General features: G+C 43.5%; 1 protein-coding gene and 1 long non-coding RNA gene across 3 annotated transcripts in view; one reads left to right on the top strand and one right to left on the bottom strand.

Moving 5' to 3' along the window:
* The first annotated feature begins 5,383 nt into the window (after positions 1 to 5,383).
* Positions 5,384 to 6,359, top strand: LOC115149863 (uncharacterized). The gene is made up of 2 exons (XR_003866986.1): positions 5,384 to 5,643; positions 5,862 to 6,359. It is a non-coding gene; the product is annotated as an uncharacterized LOC115149863 (long non-coding RNA).
* Positions 6,360 to 13,997: 7,638 nt separating this feature from the next.
* Positions 13,998 to 23,016, bottom strand: part of LOC115150475 (arf-GAP with GTPase, ANK repeat and PH domain-containing protein 1) — a 28,855-nt gene continuing 19,836 nt past the window's right edge. The window contains exons 13-19 of one of the 2 annotated variants that reach the window (XM_029693793.1): positions 22,755 to 22,892; positions 22,329 to 22,388; positions 21,675 to 21,826; positions 21,317 to 21,407; positions 20,456 to 20,678; positions 19,884 to 20,223; positions 13,998 to 17,998 (exon numbers count right to left, since the gene is read on the bottom strand). In XM_029693793.1, the coding sequence (XP_029549653.1) occupies positions 17,765 to 17,998; positions 19,884 to 20,223; positions 20,456 to 20,678; positions 21,317 to 21,407; positions 21,675 to 21,826; positions 22,329 to 22,388; positions 22,755 to 22,892 (1,238 nt within the window). In that variant the 3' untranslated portion in view covers positions 13,998 to 17,764. The remainder of the gene's footprint in view (positions 17,999 to 19,883; positions 20,224 to 20,455; positions 20,679 to 21,316; positions 21,408 to 21,674; positions 21,827 to 22,328; positions 22,389 to 22,754; positions 22,893 to 23,016) is intronic. The other variant, XM_029693794.1, reaches the window with a different exon arrangement.

Genomic DNA, 23,016 nt, shown 5'->3' with positions numbered 1-23,016 from the left:
TGGGACTCTCAATCAAAGGCAAATAGACAACACCTGCCTTCAATTGAGAGTCCCAACCCCAATGAATCCAAACATAGAAACAGACACACTAGACTCAACATAGAATTCATGAAACTCACCCAGTGCCCAAAACCCTGGAATACTAAATCAAATGCCCTCCTGACTCATACAACACCCAGAACCACATAAAACAAATACCCTCTGCCACGTCCTGACCAAACTACAATACTAATTAACCCTTATACTGGCCAGGACGTGACAGTACCCCCCCCTTAAAGGTGCTAACCCCGGAAGCACCTTAAAAATAAAAAACAAAAAAACAACAACCCCAAACAACAACAACAAAAAATTCCCCCTTACTAAAGGGAGGGAAGGGAGGGTGGCTGCCGTCAACGACGGCACTGTGCTACACCCCCCCTCCCCAACCCACCTATATCAGGAGGTGGCTCCGGTTCTGGCCGTTCCAGGCAGTCGGGCCACTCTGGCAGTTCAGGGCAGTCTGGCAGCTCGGTGCAGTCTGGGCAGTCTGGCAGCTCGGGACAGTCTGGCAACTCGGGACAGTCTGGGCAGTCTGGCAACTCGGGACAGTCTGGGCAGTCTGGCAACTCGGGACAGTCTGGGCAGTCTGGCAACTCGGGACAGTCTGGGCAGTCTGGCAACTCGGGACAGTCTGGGCAGTCTGGCAACTCGGGACAGTCTGGGCAGTCTGGCAACTCGGGACAGTCGGGGCAGTCTGGCAACTCGGGACAGTCTGCCAGTCTGGCAACTCGGGACAGTCTGGGCAGTCTGGCCACTCCGGCAGTTCAGGGAAGTCTGGCCACTCCGGCAGTTCAGGGCCGTCTGGCCACTCCGGCAGTTCAGGGCCGTCTGGCCACTCCGGCAGTTCAGGGCCGTCTGGCCACTCCGGCAGTTCAGGGCCGTCTGGCCACTCCGGCAGTTCAGGGCAGTCTGGCCACTCCGGCAGTTCAGGGCAGTCTGGCCACTCCGGCAGTTCAGCGCAGTCTGGCCACTCCGGCGACTGTTGACTGGCGGGCAGCTCCGACGACTGTTGACTGGCGGGCAGCTCCGACGACTGTTGACTGGCGGGCAGCTCCGACGACTGTTGACTGGCGGGGCTGGGTTTTCGCACTTGAAGGCTAGTGCGGGGAGCGGGAACAGGACGAGTCGGACTGGGTTGACGCACTTCCGGGTCCGCACGAGAGACAGGAGCTGGAAACCCAGGGCTATGGAGGCGCACAGCCGGTCTAGATCTTACCTCCTGCACAACCCGCCTTGGCTGGATGGAACTAGTAGCCCTGTACAAGCGGGGTGCTCGTACAGGGCAGACCGGGCTGTGCAGGGGCCTGATGGTAGCCGTGCGTAGAGCGGGAGTTGGGTAGCCTGGTCCTCGGAGGCGTACCGGCGACCAGATGCACTGCGCAGGCATCCTCCTACCAGGTTGGATGCCCGCTCTAGCACGGCACCTGCGAGGGGCTGGAATAACTCGCACCGGACTGTGCGTGCGTATGGGTGAGAGAGTGCGCTCCTCAGCGAAACATAGCGCTCTCCACCCCATACGCTCCTTCATATAACCACGGGTAGCTGGCTTCCGGCTCTTCCTACGCCTAGCCAAACTACCCGTGTGCCCCCCCAAAAACATTTCTTGGGGGTGCCTCTCGCGCTTCAACGCTAGTCGTGTACCTCAAACGTTCCCGGTCCATACCAGCCTTTCGCCTTTCCTCTCTCTCTCTTACCACCTGTCCCCATGGAAGGCGATCTTTTCCGGCTTGGATCTCCTCCCAAGTGTAGGAGCCTTCTCCCTTCAAGATCTCCTCCCAAGTCCATCTCTCACCATAGTCCAACTCAAAATCCCACTGCTCCTTCTTCTGCTGCTTGGTCCTGGTTTGGTGGGAGATTCTGTCACGGTTGTCGTCGGTGAAGGAGGACCAAAACGCAGCAGGTACGTGTAGGCTCATCTTGACTTTTATTAACTTTCAAAATGAACGTACAAAAATAACAAAACACGACCGATCAACAAAAAAACAGTCTGGTAAGGCACAAGGCGAAACACAGAACAATCTCCCACAAAAGACAAACACACCCACATATATGGGACTCTCAATCAAAGGCAAATAGACAACACCTGCCTTCAATTGAGAGTCCCAACCCCAATGAATCCAAACATAGAAACAGACACACTAGACTCAACATAGAATTCATGAAACTCACCCAGTGCCCAAAACCCTGGAATACTAAATCAAATGCCCTCCTGACTCATACAACACCCAGAACCACATAAAACAAATACCCTCTGCCACGTCCTGACCAAACTACAATACTAATTAACCTTATACTGGCCAGGACGTGACACATACACTCAATTAGTATTTGGTAGCATTGTCTTTAAATTGTTTAATTTGGGTCAAATGTTTTGGGTAGCCTTCCACAAGCTTCGCACAATAAGTTGGGTGAATTTTGGCCCATTCCTCCTGACAGAGCTGGTGTAGCTGAATCAGGTTTGAATCAGGCCTCCTTGCTTGCACACGCTTTTTCAGTTCTGCCCACAAATTTTCTACGGGAATGAGGTCAGCGCTTTGTGATGGCCACTCTAATACCTTGACTTTGTTGTCCTTAAGCCATTTTGCCACAACTTTGGAAGTATGCTTGGGGTCATTGTCCATTTGGAAGACCCATTTGCCACAAAGCTTTAACTTTCTGACTGATGTCTTGAGATGTTGCTTTAATATATCCACATAATGTTCCTGCCTCATGATGCTATCTATTTTGTGAAGTGCACCTGTCCCTCCTGCAGCAAAGCACCCCCACAACATGATGCTGCCACCCCTGTGCTTCACAGTTGGGATGGTGTTCTTCTGCTTGCAAGTCTCTCCCTTTTTCCTCCAAACATAACGATGGTCATTATGGCCAAACAGTTCTATTTTTGCTTTATCAGACCAGAGGACATTTCTCCAAAAGTACGATCTTTGTCCCCATGTGCTGTTGCAAACTGTAGTCTGGCTTTTTTATGGTGGTTTTGTTGCAGTGGCTTCTTCCTTGCTGAGCAGCCTTTCAGGTTATGTCGATATAGGACTCGTTTTACTGTGGATATAGATACTTTTGTACCTGTTTCCTACAGCTTCTTCACAAGGTCCTTTGCTGTGTTTCTGGGATTGATTTGCACTTTTCACACCACAGTGCGTTCATCACTAGGAGACAGAACGCGTCTCTTTCCTGAGCGGTATGACGGCTGCGTGGTCAATGGTGTTTATACTTGCGTACTATTGTTTGTACAGATGAACGTGGTACCTTCAGGCGTTTGGAAATTGCTCCCAAGCATGAACCAGACTTGTGGAGGTCTACAAATTGTTTTCTGAGGTCTTGGCTGATTTCTTTTGATTTTCCCATAATATCAAGCAAAGAGGCACTGAGTTTGAAAGTAGGCCTTGAAATACATCCACAGGTACACCTTCAATTGACTCAAATGATGTCAATTAGCTTGTCAGAAGCTTCTAAAGCCATGGCATAATTTTCAGGAATTTTCCAAGCTGTTTAAAGGCACAGTCAACTTAGTGTATGTTCACTTCTGACCCACTGGAATTGTGATACAGTGAATTATAAGTGAAATAATCTGTCTGTAAACAATTGTTGGAAAATTGACTTGTGTCATGTACAAAGTAGATGTCCTAACAGAGTTGACAAAACTATAGTTTTTTAACAAGAAATTTGTGGAGTGGTTGAAAAGTAGTTTTAATGTATGTAAACTTCCGACTTCAACTGTATACATGGGACGGGACGGGACAGGACAAGACAAATAGACGTCCGACTGCTAAACCATCTTGTAAATCAAGATGCCGTTATTGCACAAGATGAATATCACCTGGTCTGAATATCACCAGGTAACAACACTTAGTCTGCTTCTCATCTGGCACCCTTTTCCCTTTAGTGCACAACTGTGCCACCGTGAGATGGCAAAGCTGGTTCTGGAGACTGGAGAGCTGCAGGATGTTTAAGCTTTTGTTTGAACTAAGCATTAATACAGCTGATTCAATTTGTGATACCTTGATTATTTCAAGCAGGTGTGTTAGTGCTTGAGTGGAACAAAAGCCTGCACATCCTGTACACTAGTTGACAACAAGAAATCTCATAAAGATGTAGGATCACACTTAAATGAAATAACGGCATGGAATTACTGGCAGGTTTGTTGAAAATAGAGTCTGTGTCAGACTGAGATTGTTTGTTTGAAGTCGTTTTGAGCCGTTGTTAACAGAATCTGTTCTTTTATCAGGTGTCCCTGGTGTCCCGTGAAGCGAGTTTCAAAGAGAAGGTAAGATCAGAGAAAAATCTCAAAATTATTTATTTATTTTCAAGAGTTAGTTGTGGGATCTTTTCACTTTTAGTACATCAACTTACATTTCAGACAACTTGCGATCCTGCCTGTTACTTGGGCTTGAATGACTAAAGTCTTTGATACAATGAGATAATAAAAAGCTGGCACTATGCACAGTGCCTTCAGGAAGTATTCACACCCCTTGACTTTTTCCACATTTTGTTCTGTTACAGCCTGAACTTAAAATTGATTAATTTTAGATTTTGTGTCATTAACCTACACACAATACCACATAATGTCAAAGTGGATTTATGTTTAGGCATTTTTACAAATTCATAAAAAATTAAAAGCTGACATTTCTTGAGTCAATAAGTATTCAACCCCTATGTTATGACAATCCTAAATAAGTTGAGGAGTAAAAATGTGCTTAACAAGTCACATAATAAGTTGCATGGTCTGTGTGAAATAATAGTGTTTAAAATACATTTTTGATGACTACTTCATCATCTGAAAGGTCCCTCAGCCGAGCAGTGAATTTCAAGCACAGATTCAACCACGTTGACCAGGGATGTTTTCCACTGCCTTGCAAAGAAGTGCATCTATTGGTAGATGGGTAAATTTTTTTTATTAAAGCAGACATTGCATATCCCTTTTAGCATGGTGAAGTTATTAATTACATTTTGGATGGTGTATCAATACAATCAGTCACTACAAAGATACACTCATCCTTCCTAACTCAGTTGGTGGAGAGGAAGGAAACCACTCAAGGATTTCACCAGGAAACCAATGGTTACTTTAAAACAGTTACAGAGTTCAATGACTTTGATAGGAGAAAACTGAGGATGGATCAATAACATTGTAGTTTCACAGTAGTAACCTAAATGACAAAGTAAAAAGAAGGAAGCCTGTACAGGATAAAAATATCCCAAAACATGTGTCCTGTTTGCAACAAGGAACTAAAGTAAAACTGCAAAAAATGTGGCAAAGAAATGAACTTTGTCTTGAATAGAAAGTGTTATGTTTTGGGCAACTCCGACACTTCACTGAGTACCACTCTTCATATTTTCAAGCATTATAAGGACACAAGGCAAGACCCAAATGAAAACACAGGAGGCAGATGGTAGAGCTCCAATATATATTTGACCTTGTTTTAGGTTATTGTCATTTAAATTGGTTCTCTTGTTCACTTGCTCCCTCACCCCTCTCTTTCATCGTGTTGTCAGGTTAGAGAGTTGCCAACGTGCAAAGATGTTGAGTTCAGGAATAACATGCAGGAGGTTTATGTGAGTGAGGAGAAGAAGGAAAGAATCATGGACAAGCTCAACAGAGACGTGGAGGTGAGGGTCAGAGACAGGGCACAGCATCAGTAGCACAGCAGCACATTATGCATAACCACTGATGATGTAAAAAGGGCTGTATAAATACATTTGATTGAATTATTGATTGATCTATTGTTTTCAAGATGTCTTCCCTATCTGAACATTTTTAATTCTCATCGTTGTTGGTTTATCAGTACCTGTATTTGTTTGACATGTTTTGTTTGTGTGATTCCTAGTCTGGAGCAGAAATGTCCACCGTTCACCCTGAGCAGTACGCCAAGAGGTTCCATGAGTTCATTGCTGAGATCTTTGCGTAGCTCCTCAGAACACAGCTACAGCTACAGAACCATAGCTGGCTCAATACGAAAACACTCCTTATTTACTACCTTGTTGTTACAATTCCTTAACTGACAAGTACTTTTGTATAGAGATAAAATATACAGTTTTTAAAAGAGCTATTTATTTAATTGTATCCATCAATAAGTTTAAAAAGAATCTTAGTACTAACTTTGTCACCTGTGGAACACAGAGAAACATGATCATGATCATCATCAGGTACCTGGAGTTCTGGATTTCTGGAATTTTGGAGACCTATCAGTCCTATTCACTGTCGAAGTCTGACAACAGGGTGTGTTTTAATGGCTTCTATGATGATGGCAAGAGAGAGAGCATTGTCTTTATGCCATGCTCTTCCAGCTGATTCTCCGACCAGATGGAGGCACAAAAGGACAGAATGGCTATTTTATGAACACACACTGGACTGGTATTTTAGAAAGACTGATTGATTTAAAGTCCTACTTCACTTGGACTTCCTTGCTTAAATCAAAACACATGGTGAAGAAATGCCTCCCCTCCAAAAAAATGTAATCACTGAGTTATCTTAATATTCTTTTAGCAAATGTATTCAATGTTTCTTAAATCTATGTTTGAGTTGATATCTATTAAATTATCGGTGTTACATTTTCGGAAGTTGTGGCTCTATCCCATAAATTCAGATTTCCTAGTAGGCCTACAGTATTCTCAAAGTTCTCTAGAGGGAAATAGGTGTCCTGACCATCTCTAAGGGATGTCATGAACATGTTAATGCCTTCCAGTAAACCACCAAATCCCACACAGCAGGCAGTCACAGTGCAATCTGATTAAGTGAAAATATAATGTTCTGAGAACCATATTTCTTAGAGCTTGGTGAGAGCATGGTTGTCTTATGATTATTTTATTCTGGGAATGGTGCAATATACCCAGCTAGCACAAAACGTTCTGAGAACCATGTGTCTCTTAGGTGGGAATTTCAGTACTTAAACATAAAGTTTCCTACAGGTTGCCTCATGGTTCTATTTAAAGTAATGTTTTCAAATTGTTCAGAGAACGTTAAGAAACAACATTCTTCTGTGCAAATTTCAGTACTTCAGCATAGTGTTTTCTACAGGTTTCCTCATGGTTCTATTTGTCTGTACCCAATAATGTTTGTACCTTGTTTTGTGCTGCAACTGTTACGCCCCTGAAAAAGGGGAGAAATAATCACGAGAGTGATACGGTATTGTTTCCTCAATGAGAACTTTTACTGTAATGAAGAAAAGACCGCGATTTCCCCGCGAACTTGGGTGGAGACCAGAGCAATCGATCTCAGGCTCATAGATTAAAGAGCATTTAGTAGATCACAGATTAACACTTTTCCCCTTCAATTAGGCACCACAAAATAAAGTAATCAATATAATGTTTACACATTCCTTTTACAATTCTTACCCTTTGTACACTTGATGGATTTTAACTTTTTAACACAATTATATGAATGTTATCAATCTCTATCAACTAATACAGAATGCATGATCTTTTTAACCTTAGATGTTTTAAGATCCTCACATACTATGAACTTACTAATACTTTTTAATGTATAACAGGCTATGAGTATTTCCTTTAACCTGTCACACTACCATGTTGTGCTGCTGCCATGTTGTGTTGCTACCATATTGTTGTCATGTTGTCACTCCACTAGGGCTCTCACCTACTCCCCGTAGGCTGTCTCATTGTTGTTGGTAATCAGGCTTACCACTGTTGGGTCGTCAGCAAACGTGCAGTCATGGGTGAGCACGGAGTACAGGAGGGGGCTGAGCAAGTACCCCCGTGGGGCCCCCATGTTGAGGATCAGATTGGCGGAGGTGCTGTTACCTACCTTCACCACCTGGGGTTGGCCTGTCAGGAAGTCCACACCCAGGGTTCACACCCAGGGCCCTAAGCTTAGTGATGAACAAAAGATGAACAAAATAAGTAGGTATGGGGAACAATGGCAATTGCTGAGTGGACACAGAGAGGTACGAAGTTGTTGTAAAAGGCGCTCTTTTCTAAGAAAGAGCCTGAAACAAATCCAAGACAGAAAGGATCTGGGTCTGTGTGACCTGAGAGAGATATGGAATGGGAAGAAAATGGACTGTGCTCCTTTCTAAAAGTCACTGGTGTCTATCATTGTGCAAGCTTAATTGTAACTTTAATGCATTCTGTAAAACTGTGACACAATTTAGTGGATATCAATGTTTAGGTGGCAACAATATTTCAGGGGTTATAGAAGACAACAATAGAAGACAGCAGTATTTGGGTACGGCAAAATCTCAAATAGCCTAACATGTTAGTGCTTTCAGAAAGTATTCAAACCCCTTGACTTATTCCATATTTTGTTTTGTTACAGCCTGAATTCCAAATTGATTAAATATATATATATCACCTATCTACACACAATACCCCATAAAGAAATGTTTGCTAATTTTTTGAAAATGAAATACAGAAATATCTAATTTGCATAAGTATTCACACACCTGATCAATACATGTTAGAACCACCTTTGGCAGCCATGACGGCTGTGAGTCTTTCTGGGTCTTGAAGAGCTTTGCACACCAGGATTGTACAATATTTGCGCATTATTTTTTTTAAGGGCCAAATAATAAATGTTTAAATATATAATCGTTTTTATGGATGGTTTATTATGAGGTATTAGGTTTTATTTATTCGCACCAAAGAAAAGTGAAAGACAAAACAGTACAGATAAAACAAACTGCTAAAAACAGTGAGGTTGGAAACCCAAAGGGGCTTATATGAAAACCGCACCACAAATATAAGTTAAAAAAAATGTAAGTTTGTTCAATCAGTTAAACTAAGCATATTAATTATAAATGTACATATAAAACGTGTGTGTGTGTGTGTGTGTGTGTGTGTGTGTGTGTGTGTGTGTGTGTGTGTGTGTGTGTGTGTGTGTGTGTGTGTGTGTGTGTGTGTGAGAGAGAGAGAGAGAATTAGGCTACATGGAGGGGATTATTGGTTAGTTTGGTTCATCAGGCTGACCCCCAGTCTTCGCTTGAAGTTATTGAGGGATGATGAGGTTTTGGCAATGTGAAGATAAGAATTCCAGAGTATGGTACTGTACCTCTGTATCTGATAGAGAAATGACTATGTGAGTGGCGGCAGTTGGGAGGGTGAAGGTTATCACAGTGTATTGTGTTATATAGGTGGATTTCAGAATTAACCTGGAAGAATACATTGAAGGGTACGCTGTCTGGGAGGTATGAGTATTTGTAGATTAAAGTGCATAATTGGCGTACATTCATGTCGTAAATAGACAAGAAATCGAGTTTCTTAAACAAAGGTGCAAATGGGGCCAGGTAATTAGAGGAGGTGGCTAGTCTTGCAAATGTATTTTGTATGATGAGTAATTTGTGTAGGTAGGAGGCATATGTACTGGCCCAGACAATATTACAGTAAATTAGATATGGGTAAATTAAGATAGTATACAGTAGGGTTAGGAAGCTTGCCTGATGAACCAAACCACTCATCTTTCTGATGATACCAACAGATTTCATCACTTTGCTACAGACAAATTGAATATGATCTTTCCAGGATAACTTTTCATCAATTAGAACTCGGAGGAATCTAGTGGTGTGACTTGTTCCATTTCATTCCCACCAAAATGAGATTCTGGCACTTTTTCTTTTCTTTTTTTTTTTTTTTACAATATTTCTTATTCTTTCTAATGAATACAATAAATGTAGTTGTTTTACCATCTAAAGAGAATTTGTTTTTCTCTAACCATTCAGAAAATTCTTGTGTGATAAAAGCAAATTGGTGTGATCAAGAGAAAGGGAAGTACAGTAGAAGATACAGCAGCAAGGTTATTGATATAGATTAGGAATAACAAGGTCCAAATATCAACCCTGTGGCACAGCACAGGATATCTTGGCCCTGGTAGATGCACAGCCGTTAGCAGAAGTAAATTGTTCTCTATCATAAACAGAACTATATAACCAATTATATGTATAATCACGAAAGCCGTAATAATGCAATTTAGAAAGTATTATTTCATGATCAACTGTGTAAAACGCTTTGGATACATCTAAAAAGATGCCAAGAGTGTATTAATTGTTGTTAAGGGCTGTAAAGATTTTACCCACAAGTTGCAAAAGAGCCATATCTGTGGAGTAGTTTTTACGAAAACCATATTGGTGCTCATATAGAACACAGTGTTGATTTACATGCTTCAACATTCTTTTATTTACCAAATTGTCTAGGATTTTAGAAAAGATTTATAGAGGGGGGATATCTTGGGCAATTTTCAAATCTTTTGGAACAATACCAGTTTGCATAGATTTGGTGAAGATATACATTAGCGGCTCAGTAATCGAGGAAGACCGATTTCACCAAAGAGGTACCAATCTCATCATCACCTGCAGAGGATATCTTTAAGTTACCAATCACCTCCATTACAGTTGACAAGATCATTAGAAATTATTCAATGCCCAAAATGTCAGATAGGGACTGTTAATCTTGGGGTGAAAAATAAACAGTGGACTCCATATGTTCCACGCCCTAAACTAGCATTTTAGCTTCCAAACTGTGTGTTGGATCTGTTTGGGTTCCCTGACCTCCCTGATTGAGAGGTGACATTGACTTGACCTTTGGATTTTGGCTCTTGCTCACAACTATTGTGGTAGTCTCAAGTCTTAATAATAACTTCATTTTAGCCCCTTTAGTTACATCCTAATAATGAACTCAGGGAGGCTCAGTTAGGTGAAATTCTTGTCTTTTTTCTTTTTGGAGGCTTCTGTCTTCTGTCTCATTTATATCTCCCCTCTATGTTGGTCTCCTCTCCTGTCCTGTCCTGTCCTGTCCTCCTCTCCTGTCCTGTCCTCTCCTCTCCTGTCCTGTCCTGTCCTCTCATGCTCCAGCGTGGATACAGTATCTTGTCCTCTCATCTAACTGGGGGATGGGGGAGTGGGCGTGGAGAGTACTTTAACTGTGAGGCTCATGTCTGTACCAGAACAGCGGTCATTGAGGAACATACAGAGCCAGTGCACAGAGCCTGAAAGTCTGCTCTATGCGCTGGGACAGCGCTCAGTAAGCCAGGACTTTGATTTCTCTCAGCCGTGTGTATCCTGCTCTGCTCTCTCGCTCGTCATCTTATCCTCACATCACTGCTCTCTGCTGCTGAAGGTAAGCCTCCTGATGTGGAGTCTTCTCTTCCCTTCATTGTTAATGCTAAATTGTAATTATTTTGCCTCTATGGCCTACTTATTGCCTTACCTCCCTAATCTTCTACATTTGCACACACTGTACATCGATTTTTCTTTTGTGTTACTGACTGTTCATTTGTTTATGTGTAACTCTGTGTTGTTGTTTTTGTCGCACTGCTTTGCTTTATCTTGGCCAGGTCGCAGTTGTAAATGAGAACTTGTTCTCAAATGGCCTACCTGGTTAAATAAAGGTGAAATAATTTTTTAAAAATATCTTGCAGGGTGCATCCTAAATGGCACCCTATTCCCTACATAGTGCATGAATTCTTACTAGAGCCCAAGCTATGGTTAAAAGTAGTGAACTATGTAGTGAATAGAGTGCCATCTTAGCTTTTCAGTCAGTAGAACAAGGACTACTGGTACAGCAACTGCACCGCCCGCAACCGCAGGGCTCTCCAGAGGGTAGTGAGGTCTGCACAACGCATCACCGGGGGCACACTGCCTGCCCTCCAGGACACCTACAGCACCCGATGTTACAGGAAGGCCAAAACGATCATCAAGGACAGCAACCACCCGAGCCACTGCCTGTTCACCCCGCTATCATCCAGAAGGCGAGGTCAGTACAGGTGCATCAAAGCTGGGACCGAGAGACTGAAAACAGCTTCTATCTCAAGGCCATCAGACTGATAAATAGCCATCAGTAGCCGGCTACCACCCGGTTACTCAACCCTGCACCTTAGAGGCTGTTGCCCTATATACATAGACATGGAATCACTGGTCACTTTAATAATGTTTACATACTGCTTTAATAATTTCATATGTATATACTGTATTCTATTCAACTGTATTTTAGTCAGTGCCACTCCAGCATTGCTCGTCCTAATATTTATATATTTCTTAATTCCATTATTTTACTTTTAGATTTGTGTGTATTGTTGTGAATTGTTCGATATTACTGCACTGTTGGAGCTTGGAACACAATAATTTCACTACACCCGCAATAACATCAGCTAAATATGTGGATGTGACCAATACAATATTTATTTCCATATGGTCTGATAATTCTCCAGACAAATTTTCTTTGTAACTATGATATCCACATAAATAATCTGTAACAGTCCAGAGCTCTGGTGGGTTGCGTGTCATAGTGATTCATATGACACTGTATTCATTTCTCAGATTTATTTCTGTATTTTCTCATGGTCCTGTAATGGATAAACTACCGTTGTCCACCTACAGGTCATGAAGGAGCACTAGCATAGCAACTCATCCTGGTACGAAGACAACTACACAGACCAGGACAACGCCTCGCAGCGCATGGCGCTCTTCCTGCTCTACCTGCTGCTCTTCGTGGCCGGCCTGATGCTCCACGCCCTGGTGGTGCTGCTCTACCTGCTGCTCTTCGTGGCCGGCCTGACGCTCCACGCCCTGGTGGTGCTGCTCAGCAGCTGCTCTTCGTGGCCGGCCTGACGCTCAACGCCCTGGTGGTGCTGCTCAGCAGCTGCAACGGCATGCTCTTCTGTGTGCTCAATGTAGGCATGTTGGACCTACTGATTATAGTGGTGGTGCCCTTCTCCATCCTGTAGGCCATGTTGGAGAACGTGTGGTTGTGGGGACACTTCCTGTGCCGCTTCACCTTCCTTTATGTCATCAACTTCTACAGCAGCTCCTTCTTCCATGGTCTACATGATGGTGGAGCACGACCTGGCCGTGGTGCGCACCAGCCCCACGAACTTGGGGCCCAAGCAGACAGGCTCAGGGGGTTCCTCTGGGTCCTGTCCGTGGTTCTAGGCCTGCTTGATAACGCAAAGAATATATATATAGGACACCACTCCTTGACATGTTTTTATTGCTGCACAAACGTTTTGGTTATGAGCCCTTCTTCAGCGTGCAAGGCAATGACAATCAATGTCAGCTGAACAATACCACAGAGGTGGGCATAATTATACATTCAGTCAGTATTGGCCCAATTAAGAGATCCCAGCAGAGAGAGCTGTGGTGGTAACATAACAAACTAATAAAGATACTGTATATAGACACACAATGCAAATATGTCATTACCTGCTGGATAACGCCCATGTGACGCTGCTGGAGTGGGACGAGCTGGGCTGCTACATCTATCAGCACAACTTTGTGGACTGGTACACCTTCCTCTATCTAATCTTCCAGTTCCTGGGCCCGGTGGCCATCATCATGACCTTTAACCTGCTGACCCTGCGGGCGGTGTGGGGGGGGGCTGTGGCTGGTTCATCTGTACTCCCTGTGTTTGTGCTGTGCTGGTTGGTTATGGATCACAACCATGTCGTCTTCATATATGAACAAACAAGTTACTAACCTCAAAATGAATGTCATGCCTGTATATTCTTGTCACATTCACAAGAAAAAACAGATGACAACTTAACTGTCAATAGTTTTGGTACAGGCCAGGTTGTCACTACCTGGCTATGCTGACATCTTGCTGCTCTGAGGAATCAGGGGTACGTCCCAAGTGGTACCCTAGTAGTAGTGCACTACATTGGAAATAGGGTGCTATTTGAGACGCACACAGGATTCATTAGCAGGTTTCTGTGGCTTGGCCTGAGCTGATACTATAGAATTCTTAAATGATATTGTTTGCCTTCTCATGTCTTCTCACAATCTACAGTACATGCTACCTCCCCATGCTGCCTCCCTGTGTGTTTCAGGTTCATTTACCACACACACACACACACACACACACACACACACACACACACACACACACACACACACACACACACACACACACACACACACACACCCTTGCATAGCAAAACACTATACATGTACAGAGACAGATCCATGCCTGAGTTTTGTTTAACCCTTCAAGTCAATTCATTCTAATGACAAAATACCCAGAAACATATTATGAACATTTTATTCTGTTGCTTTGTTGTATGGTGTTGTTTTCTATTTCCTTCTTTTTTTAAGCAGATAAAAGTTTCACATTAAAATATGAAATACCCCCAAATCTATAAATAGAACACCACAGGTTGGACAGTAATTGTAGTGACAGCTAACTTGAATGAGCCATGAATCATGTACATGAGTAGAAAAACACTGCAAAAAAAGAGAAGCTTACATTATTTACAGACACAAAGTCATTGGTGATTTTCATTTTCGGTTAAAAAAAGGCTAGCGGTATGATCATACTACAGTATTTTTGTAAGTTCCGATATTCAAGCAACATGGTCCTTGTGGTGTTATTATAATAGTCTCTAATGTGGCCACTAGCAAAACATTCTCAGCACAAGGCCAATGATTTATATTACTAATGATAATTTTGTACAATTGGGATGGTAATCGAGAATGACGTCTGCGACATTTGGTTTTGAAACCCTTTTTCTTTTGGAGGTGTGGCAGTTCACCAAAACATTACCAATAATTGCAATACATTCAATCAAACTGAAGGCATTTCATTTGTTTCACACTAAAACGGCGTCTGGCAGTAACACTGTTCAGCTAAAATAGGACATAGAGCAACTGCACTAGTGGGTCTCTCTTTCTCTATTCTTCGATATGACTACACAGTAAATCAATGTTTCTCATTTCTGAAACACACATTATGCACACACATTACAAGTCTCCATCTTGGAACTCAAAGTGATGTCATGGAGATACAGTCATGTGAAAAAGTAAGTACACTCCCTGGAAAGTTGTCTTTTTTTGTACATATTTGGACAGATGGACATGTAATCTTCACTTCACCACTATTGACAGATAAAGGTAATCGAATTTAACAAATGACACTGAAAGATTATACTTTGCAATCATTTATTCATCAAAAAATTTACAGAAATGCAACTCCATTGTGCAGAAAAAAATAAGTACACCCCTAGCTTCAATAGCTGGTGTTGCCTCCTTTAGATGAAATATCTTAATGTAGCCATTTCTTGTAACTGTCTGTCCGTCTCTTACATCGACAGGGAGGAATTTTTGGACAACTCTTCTTTACAGTACTACTTCAACTGTCATGTTCGAGGGCTTTCTTGCAAGCACGGCCAGCTTCAAGTTCCCCCACAGCATTTCGACAGGATGCTGTGGGGGAATTCCATAACCCTCCATTTCTTATTTTTGAGCCATTCTGTTGTAGCTTTGCTTGTGTGTTTTGGATCATTGTCCTGTTGCAAGATGCATTTTCGGTTCAGCTTCAGCTTTTTGGCCTTTGGCCTCACATTCACCTCAAGAATCATCTGGTACAATATGGAATTCGTGGTTGAATGATGGCAAGTTGGCCAGGCCCTGAGGAAGCAAAGCAGCCCCAAACCATAATGCCTCTGCCTCCATGCTTTACGGTTGGTATGAGGTTCTTCTGTTCAAAGGCAGTGTTCCGTTTTCACCAAACATGGCGTCTGGCATTGCGGCCAAACAACTCCACCTTTGACTCATCTGTCCAGAGCACATTGTTCCAGTAGTTTTAGTCTTCACCCAGATGTGGTCTGGAAAATATCAGGCGTGTCTTCATATTATTTGTTGAGAGCAGAGGCTTCTTCCTTCCTGACCTCCCATGTAGGCCAAGTTTGTGCAGTGTCTTTCTGACAGTTAACTCATGCACTTTGACATTGATTGTGGCAAGAGAGGCCTATAGATCCCTTGATGTTACCCTGGGGTTCTTAGAGACTTCTATGAGCATCTTTCGGTCAGCTCTTGGGCTGATTTTGGTGGGACGATCTGGCCTAGGTAGATTGCCAGTGGTCATTTGTAGATGAGCCGTCAGACAGTGGACTGATGTACTTCAAATTGCTTGGAAATGGATTTGTAACCCCTCCCAGACTCATGGGCATCAATAATCTTTCTTCTGAGGGCCTCGGGTAGGTATTTTGATCTTGACATGATGTTTTACCAAACACCCATACGGTTAAGACCAAACCAGTTTCTAATCTTTATGGAAAGCTGGACCCTCCCAAGTTACTCTCTAATGATTTTCACCTATTTTGGTGCACCTGATTCTAATTTTAGCCATTTTATGTGATGGTAAAGGTAGGGGTGTACTAACCTTTTCTGCATAAAGAAATTGCATTTTTGTTTATTTTAATTGCATAACATTTTCAAAGCACATTTTTTTTTGTGTGATTTGTTAAATTGGATCACCTTCATCAATGAATGTGATTGGAATTTAGCTCAGATATCCATGTGTCCAAATACGTCAAATAAAAAAAGACCACTTCCAGGGAGTGTACTTACTTTTTCACATGACTGTAGATAGCGGACTGCCAAATAAAATAAATCAACAAATCTGTCACAGTTTTGAATCTCTCAACAGCTAAGAGTAACCCATGTGTATTACAAACAAGAACCTACCATACAAACTTCAGAACATACAATTACATTCTTGAACATGAAGTAGTTCTCAATATTGATAACTATGACAAGTAAAGTAATAATATCAATTTCATATATGTCTTTCTATACAATTATTATTTTGACCTAAATTCTTAAAATACAAATCCTTTATCTGTCGGACAGTATTTCTTTTGAATTGACCTCAGCTGAGCATCAGTAACTGACCATTTTGTTTGACTGTGGTACAGTGATGAGGTTTAACAGTGGTTATGTTCGTTCCAGTACTGGCAATTGGTGTTAGTCTTGGCTCCACTGTTTAGTTTCTGCGTGAGTAAGTACAATGCCGTTCAGAGGATTCAATGAGCCCCCTCATACTCATTTTATCATAATGTAGCATCTTCATTGATTTAGCTGCATTTTGAGTTAACCTGCTCTACCTCACGTCAACCTAACCATCAAAGCACAGGAGAAATGTTCATATTGAATTTTAAAATGACATTTTCTGCCGTTGATAACGGAAAGCATCTTCCCGTTTTCATATTGTAGTCTGTTATCATGGGATTCCAAGCACCTAGAGGTACAGTACGGTGAGAAAAAGCTACAAATCCACTGTCTCACACTGGTAATTCAATTATTGCAGTTCTGTACCTCTGGTTCATTTTCCTCTCCCAGCCCTGTGGTTTGAGAGATGTGATTGGGCATGAACCCAAGTCAACATCCAGGATGGGCCACCATCTTGGCCCCAGCGCTTGTCATTACATTATCCCTTTGTCTTTCTGTCTGTGTGTTATTAAGGTGCAGGGCACGGGGTGGTGGTGTAGCAGTAACACACAGGTCAAAGTTCCCACAGAGCGGTGGTGAGGGGAGCCTGGAAGAGTCGATCATCAGCGCCATAGTGGGGAGCCACTGAGTAGAGCAGTCCCTCTCTCTCACACACACACACATATGCACGCACACACACACACACACACACACACACACACACACACACACACACACACACACACACACACACACACACACACACACACACACAGAGCCAGGTAAGAGTGAGCTCTGCCTTCTGGCTTTACAATGGTGACAGTATTAGCTGCTTGTCCATTCAGTCCTTTTGGTCTGTGACTACATCCTGGTGTGACTTCATGGGTTCCTTTTTAGAGGACACTGAAGACACAGCCTCCCCCTTCAACTAGAGCCACCCTGGCATACATATGGTTACAAACACACATGCACCACCCACACAACCTCACACACACACACATACCGGCATTCTAACACACACTGACGCGCACATCCACCCACACACATACCCCCCTCTCTCTTACACGTTTTCTACCCCCCTCACATTAAGACACTGCTCTTCTGGAGCTGCTGCGGCTGAGGCTGCCGGCGCTGCTCTTGCGGGAAAGGCTGGGTGTCGTGGCGACCGAGAGGCTTGGTGTCGTGGTAACCGAAGGGGCGGGCTCGTTGGGGCAGCCATACTGCAGGAGGATGTCAGCACACTCCTGACTGCCAGCATAACGTGCCAACGTGACGGCCGTCTGCCCCTGGGCGTCCCGACACCTCACATCACTGCCATACTGCGACCAGGGAGCGAGAGAGAGGGAGGAGGGGGAATGAGAGAGGGCAATAAGATTCAGTTGAAATTCGTAGTAAATAAAAAAACACACGTATAGCTGTTTTTGGTCAAGTGTCACTTCTGTGCGTTTCCCACTACAGTATGTACAGTTGAAGTCAGAAGTTTACATACACCTTAGCCAAATACATTTAAACTCAGTTTTTCACAATTCCTGACATTTAATCCTAGTAAAAATTCCCTGTCTTAGGTCAGTTAGGATCACCTCTTTATTTTAAGAATGTGAAATGTCTGAATAATAGTAGAGAGAATGATTTATTTCAGCTTTTATTTCCTTCCTCACATTCCCAGTGGATCAGAAGTTTACATACACTCAATTAGTATTTGGTAGCATTGCCTTTAAATTGTTTAACTTGGGTCAAACGTTTTGGGTAGCCTTCCACAAGCTTCCCACAATAAGTTGGGTGAATTTTGGCCCATTCATCCTGACAGAGCTGGTGTAACTGAGTCAGGTTTGAATCAGGCCTCCTTGCTTGCACACGCCTTTTCAGTTCTGCCCACAACTTTTCTATAGGATTGAGGTCAGGGCTTTGTGATGGCCACTCCAATACCTTCACTTTGCTGTCCTTAAGCCATTTTGACACAACTTTGGAAGTATGCTTGGGGTCATTGTCCATTTGGAAGACCCATTTGCCACAAAGCTTTAACTTCCTGACTGATGTCTTGAGATGTTGCTTCAATATATCCACATAATGTTCCTCCCTTATGATGCCATCTATTTTGGGAAGTGCACCAGCCCTCCTGCAGCAAAGCACCCCCACAACATGATGCTGCCACCCCCGTGCTTCACGGTTGGGATGGTGTTCTTCGGCTTGCAAGCCACCCCCTTTTTCCTCCGAACATAATGATGGTCATTGTGGCCAAACAGTTCTATTTTTGTTTCATCAGACCAACGGACATTTCTCCAAAAAGTACGATCTTTGTCCCAATGTGCTGTTGCAAACCGTAGTCTGGCTTTTTTATAGCAGTTTTGGAGCAGTGGCTTCTTCCTTGCTGAGCGGCCTTTCAGGTTATGGCGATATAGGACTCGTTTTACTGTGGATATAGATACTTTTGTACCTGTTTCCTCCAGCATCTTCACAAGGTCCTTTGCTGTTGTTCTGGGATTGATTTGCACTTTTCGCACCAAAGTACGTTCATCTCTAGGAGACAGAATGCGTCTCCTTCCTGAGCGGAATCACAGCTACATGGTCCCATGGTGTTTATACTTGCGTACTATTGTTTGTACAGATGAACGTGGTACCTTCAGGCGTTTGGAAATTGCTCCCAAGGATGAACCAGACTTGTGGAGGTCTAAAAAAAGATGGCTGATTTATTTTGATTTTCCCATGATATCAAGCAAAGAGGCACTGAGTTTGAAGGTAGGCCTTGAAATACATCCACAGGTACACCTTCAATTGACTCAATGATGTCAATTAGCTTGTCAGAAGCTTCTAAAGTCATGACATCATTTTCTGGAATTATCCAAGCTGTTTAAAGGCACAGTCAACTTAGTGTATGTAAACTTCTGACCCACTGGAATTATGATACAGTGAATTATAAGTGAAATAATCTGTCTGTAAACAATTGTTGGAAAAATTACTTGTGTCATGCACAAAGTAGATGTCGTAACCGACTTGCCAAAACTATAGTTTGTTAACAAGAAATTTGTGCAGTGGTTGAAAAACGAGTTTTAATGACTCCAACCTAAGTGTATGTAAACTTCCCGACTTCAACTGTTATTTCTGCCATTCTTTGACTAGTGGCATGATGTCTCAAACCGAGAATGAACGAAAGACAAAAAAATGGAAAAGCAGGATGAAGAGATGATAGGAGGGACGCTCTCTCACCCAGACCAGCAGCTGGGTCATGACCACGTCGGCGAGCTGGCAGGCGGCGTGCAGTGCGGAGCAAGGCGGCCGAGGGGAGCCCTCCAGGGGAGGGCTGGGGGAGGCAGCAGGGGGGGGTGGAGAGAGGTGACCCCCTGGGGGAAGGGGGGCATTGATGTCATCCTTGGTGCTATGGGCCAGGAGAAGGAGCAGGCGGGGGAGGTCCCTCTCCATCACGGCCGCCAGCAGACTGGCTGACAGCGTGTTGACCTCTAACCCCTGACTGGGGGAGGGCAGGGCCAGCGGAGCCACAAACAACCTCTGCTCGTACTTGGCCCGGATCCATGACTCCCGCTCCTCTCTGGGACCAGACACAGACACACATGGTTACAGAGACACAAAGACACAGTTACAGAGACACGGTTACAAAGGGAACGGAGTGTGTGAATACAGGCAGGTGTATGTAGTCAGACACCTTCACATCTCCTATTTCTACTACTAGCTCAACTACAACTAATACTGCAACTGCAGTCCAGCAAGCTTGCCACTTATTCACACATTAAGTGTCCTATACTCTGTCCCCCAGTCCTCACCGGGTGGCGTCGGGTGTGGGTTTTCGGCGGCCCAGTGTACGTCCCTCCCAGATGCTGTTGGCCAGGTGGTTGCCGATGGCACCCAGCACCAGGGTGAGTTCTCTGGGCAGGTCGTCCAGGTCCAGAGAGCGGACACGGGACAGGTGGGTGCCCAGGTTCCTGTGGATTCCTGAACATTCAATGCAGATCAGAGCCCCCAGGTTCAGACTGGCCCATGTTGGGTCTGAGAGAGAAGACACAGTTAGGTCTGGGATAAGTCTATATAATAGACTAAAACGTGTACAGTTTTTAGTCCGGGTTGAAACTGCATGAGTAGGATTAACAGAGAGCAAACATAGAGATGGGATTAGAGTAACGGTATTACAGTACAATTTTAGTCTGGGTTGAAACTGCATGAGTAGGATTAACAGAGAGCAAACATAGAGATGGGATTAGAGTACCGGTATTACAGTACAGTTTTAGTCCGGGTTGAAACTGGATGAGTAGGATTAACAGAGAGCAAACATAGAGATGGGATTAGAGTACCGGTATTACAGTACAGTTTTAGTCCGGGTTGAAACTGGATGAGTAGGATTAACAGAGAGCAAACATAGAGATGGGATTAGAGTACCGGTATTACAGTACAGTTTTATTCTGGGTTGAAACTGCATGAGTAGGATGTATATAGGAGAAAGAGTGGAAGGATATGGAGAACGGAGGGGGCTCCACCCACACTGAAAACCAAGCTCAATTACATCTGGAAGATGGATGAGGAACCAAGAAAGCAGAAAAAGCAGTAGAGCACGAAAGGAAAGAGAAAGAGAATAGAGAGATATTAACAGCAGCACAGAGAGATACAACCATCCCTAATAAATGACTTACTAGGTGCTTCACAGTCCACACAGAGGCTGTTGCCCTTGGCGTTACGGATAGCCTGCAGTGCCACAGCTTCACTCTGGCTGTTCTTACGAGCCTGTGGAACACACACACAATTAGTTTCTCCTCAGTGACAGCTGGTTTCCAACACAAACACTTTGCCAGACACTGATATTTTCTTGTAGTGTGTGTGTGTGTGTGCATATGTGTGTGTGTGTGTGAGCGTATGTGTGTGTGTGTGTGTGTGCGTATGTGTGTGTGTGCATATATGTGTGTGTGTGTGTGTGTATATGTGTGTGTGCGCGTATGTGTGTGTGTGCGTATGTGTGTGTGTGTGTGTGTGTGTGTTCGTCTGCATCTTTGCCTTGTTCTTGCTACTCTCACACAGCTGCAGGCTGGCCAGGATCTGTCTCTCGATGGCCGTCACCCAGGAGTCCCTCTCCTCCACACTCTGGGCCTCGAAGTGCCACGTCTGGCCCGTGCTCGACACGATCAGAAAGTCAAAGTTATCCTCGTCTGATGACAGAACACATACAGTACACTTGTATTAGAGACAGTCAAATCATGACATTTTCCCTGACCATGTGACCTGACCAGGAATACAACATTGGTTCCAATCAGGTCACACGGTGAGGATAAACTCATAACAAAGTACCACACTGTGGGTTCAGAGGGTTACGTCCTCCATCACAATGATGATTGGTGGTGGATCTCCAAACGGCACGTACCTGCTAAGTAGACATCGGCATGCATTATTGCATTGCTGTCATGGTGGACAAATGAAGATGTATGGAGTATATGGAGAGAAGTCTTTTACCGAATGGAGATACAGTAAGTGCTTTGTCTTAGAGACAGACTCAAGAGGCTGCTCAATAAAAGCAGACACTGACAGACAAATTGATAAACAGAAAAGCAGACAGTCAGACAAGACAGGCAGACAGGATTAAAAGCATGGCTGACAGGCAGACAGACAGGAACAGACAGACAAACAGGGCTGACAGACAGAGTTCCTCATTACCTGTCTTGTTTATGTTTCTTAAGCTACCAAAGCTTTTTAGTTTCCACATTTTGCGCTTTGCTACAGGGTAAGAGATTAGCAGATCAGACATCCCAGGGAAGCAGGGAGAGAGAGAGAATAAAGGAACACAGGAGGAAATGAGAGGAAGACAAAATAGATCAAAGTGATAAAGGCAGATATTTTGGAGAGAATAAGTAGAAAATCCAGCAGAAGGGCATAGACTGAGTAGAGACTAAGCTTTTTCTGATTCACCCCCAAAGTCTATATGGTGGCAGGATTCAATGTTCAGATAGAAATGTAATGTGCAGAAAATATAAGATTATCTGTCATGAGTAGGGAATCATCTGATCTCACATACATTTATATCTGCAATGTTCTGAATGTTTCACCTCACTAAACCATGAATACACTGTGTTGGAAGCTTACCATCTGCTTGGCCAATGGCTACGTCTCCTTTCTGGTTCATGCTCTTCTTCCTGCGATGCTTCTTCCTGTCAACCATTGGGGAGGCTGAGCCTGTATCTTTATAGGAGGAGGGTCTGGACACCCCCTCGATGGCAGAGTCTGCCACAGTCATACAAGCACAGGAAATAAGTTTGTGCCATATGGTATAAAAGTACAAAAAAACGAATATCTACAATGACTCAAATAAGATTACACTAGTAAGTAAATTCAAAAGTGACAAAAA

Source organism: Salmo trutta, chromosome 16, assembly GCF_901001165.1.
Source record: "Salmo trutta chromosome 16, fSalTru1.1, whole genome shotgun sequence".
Classification (NCBI taxonomy): domain Eukaryota; kingdom Metazoa; phylum Chordata; class Actinopteri; order Salmoniformes; family Salmonidae; genus Salmo; species Salmo trutta.
This window is presented reverse-complemented; position numbering and strand designations above follow the sequence as displayed.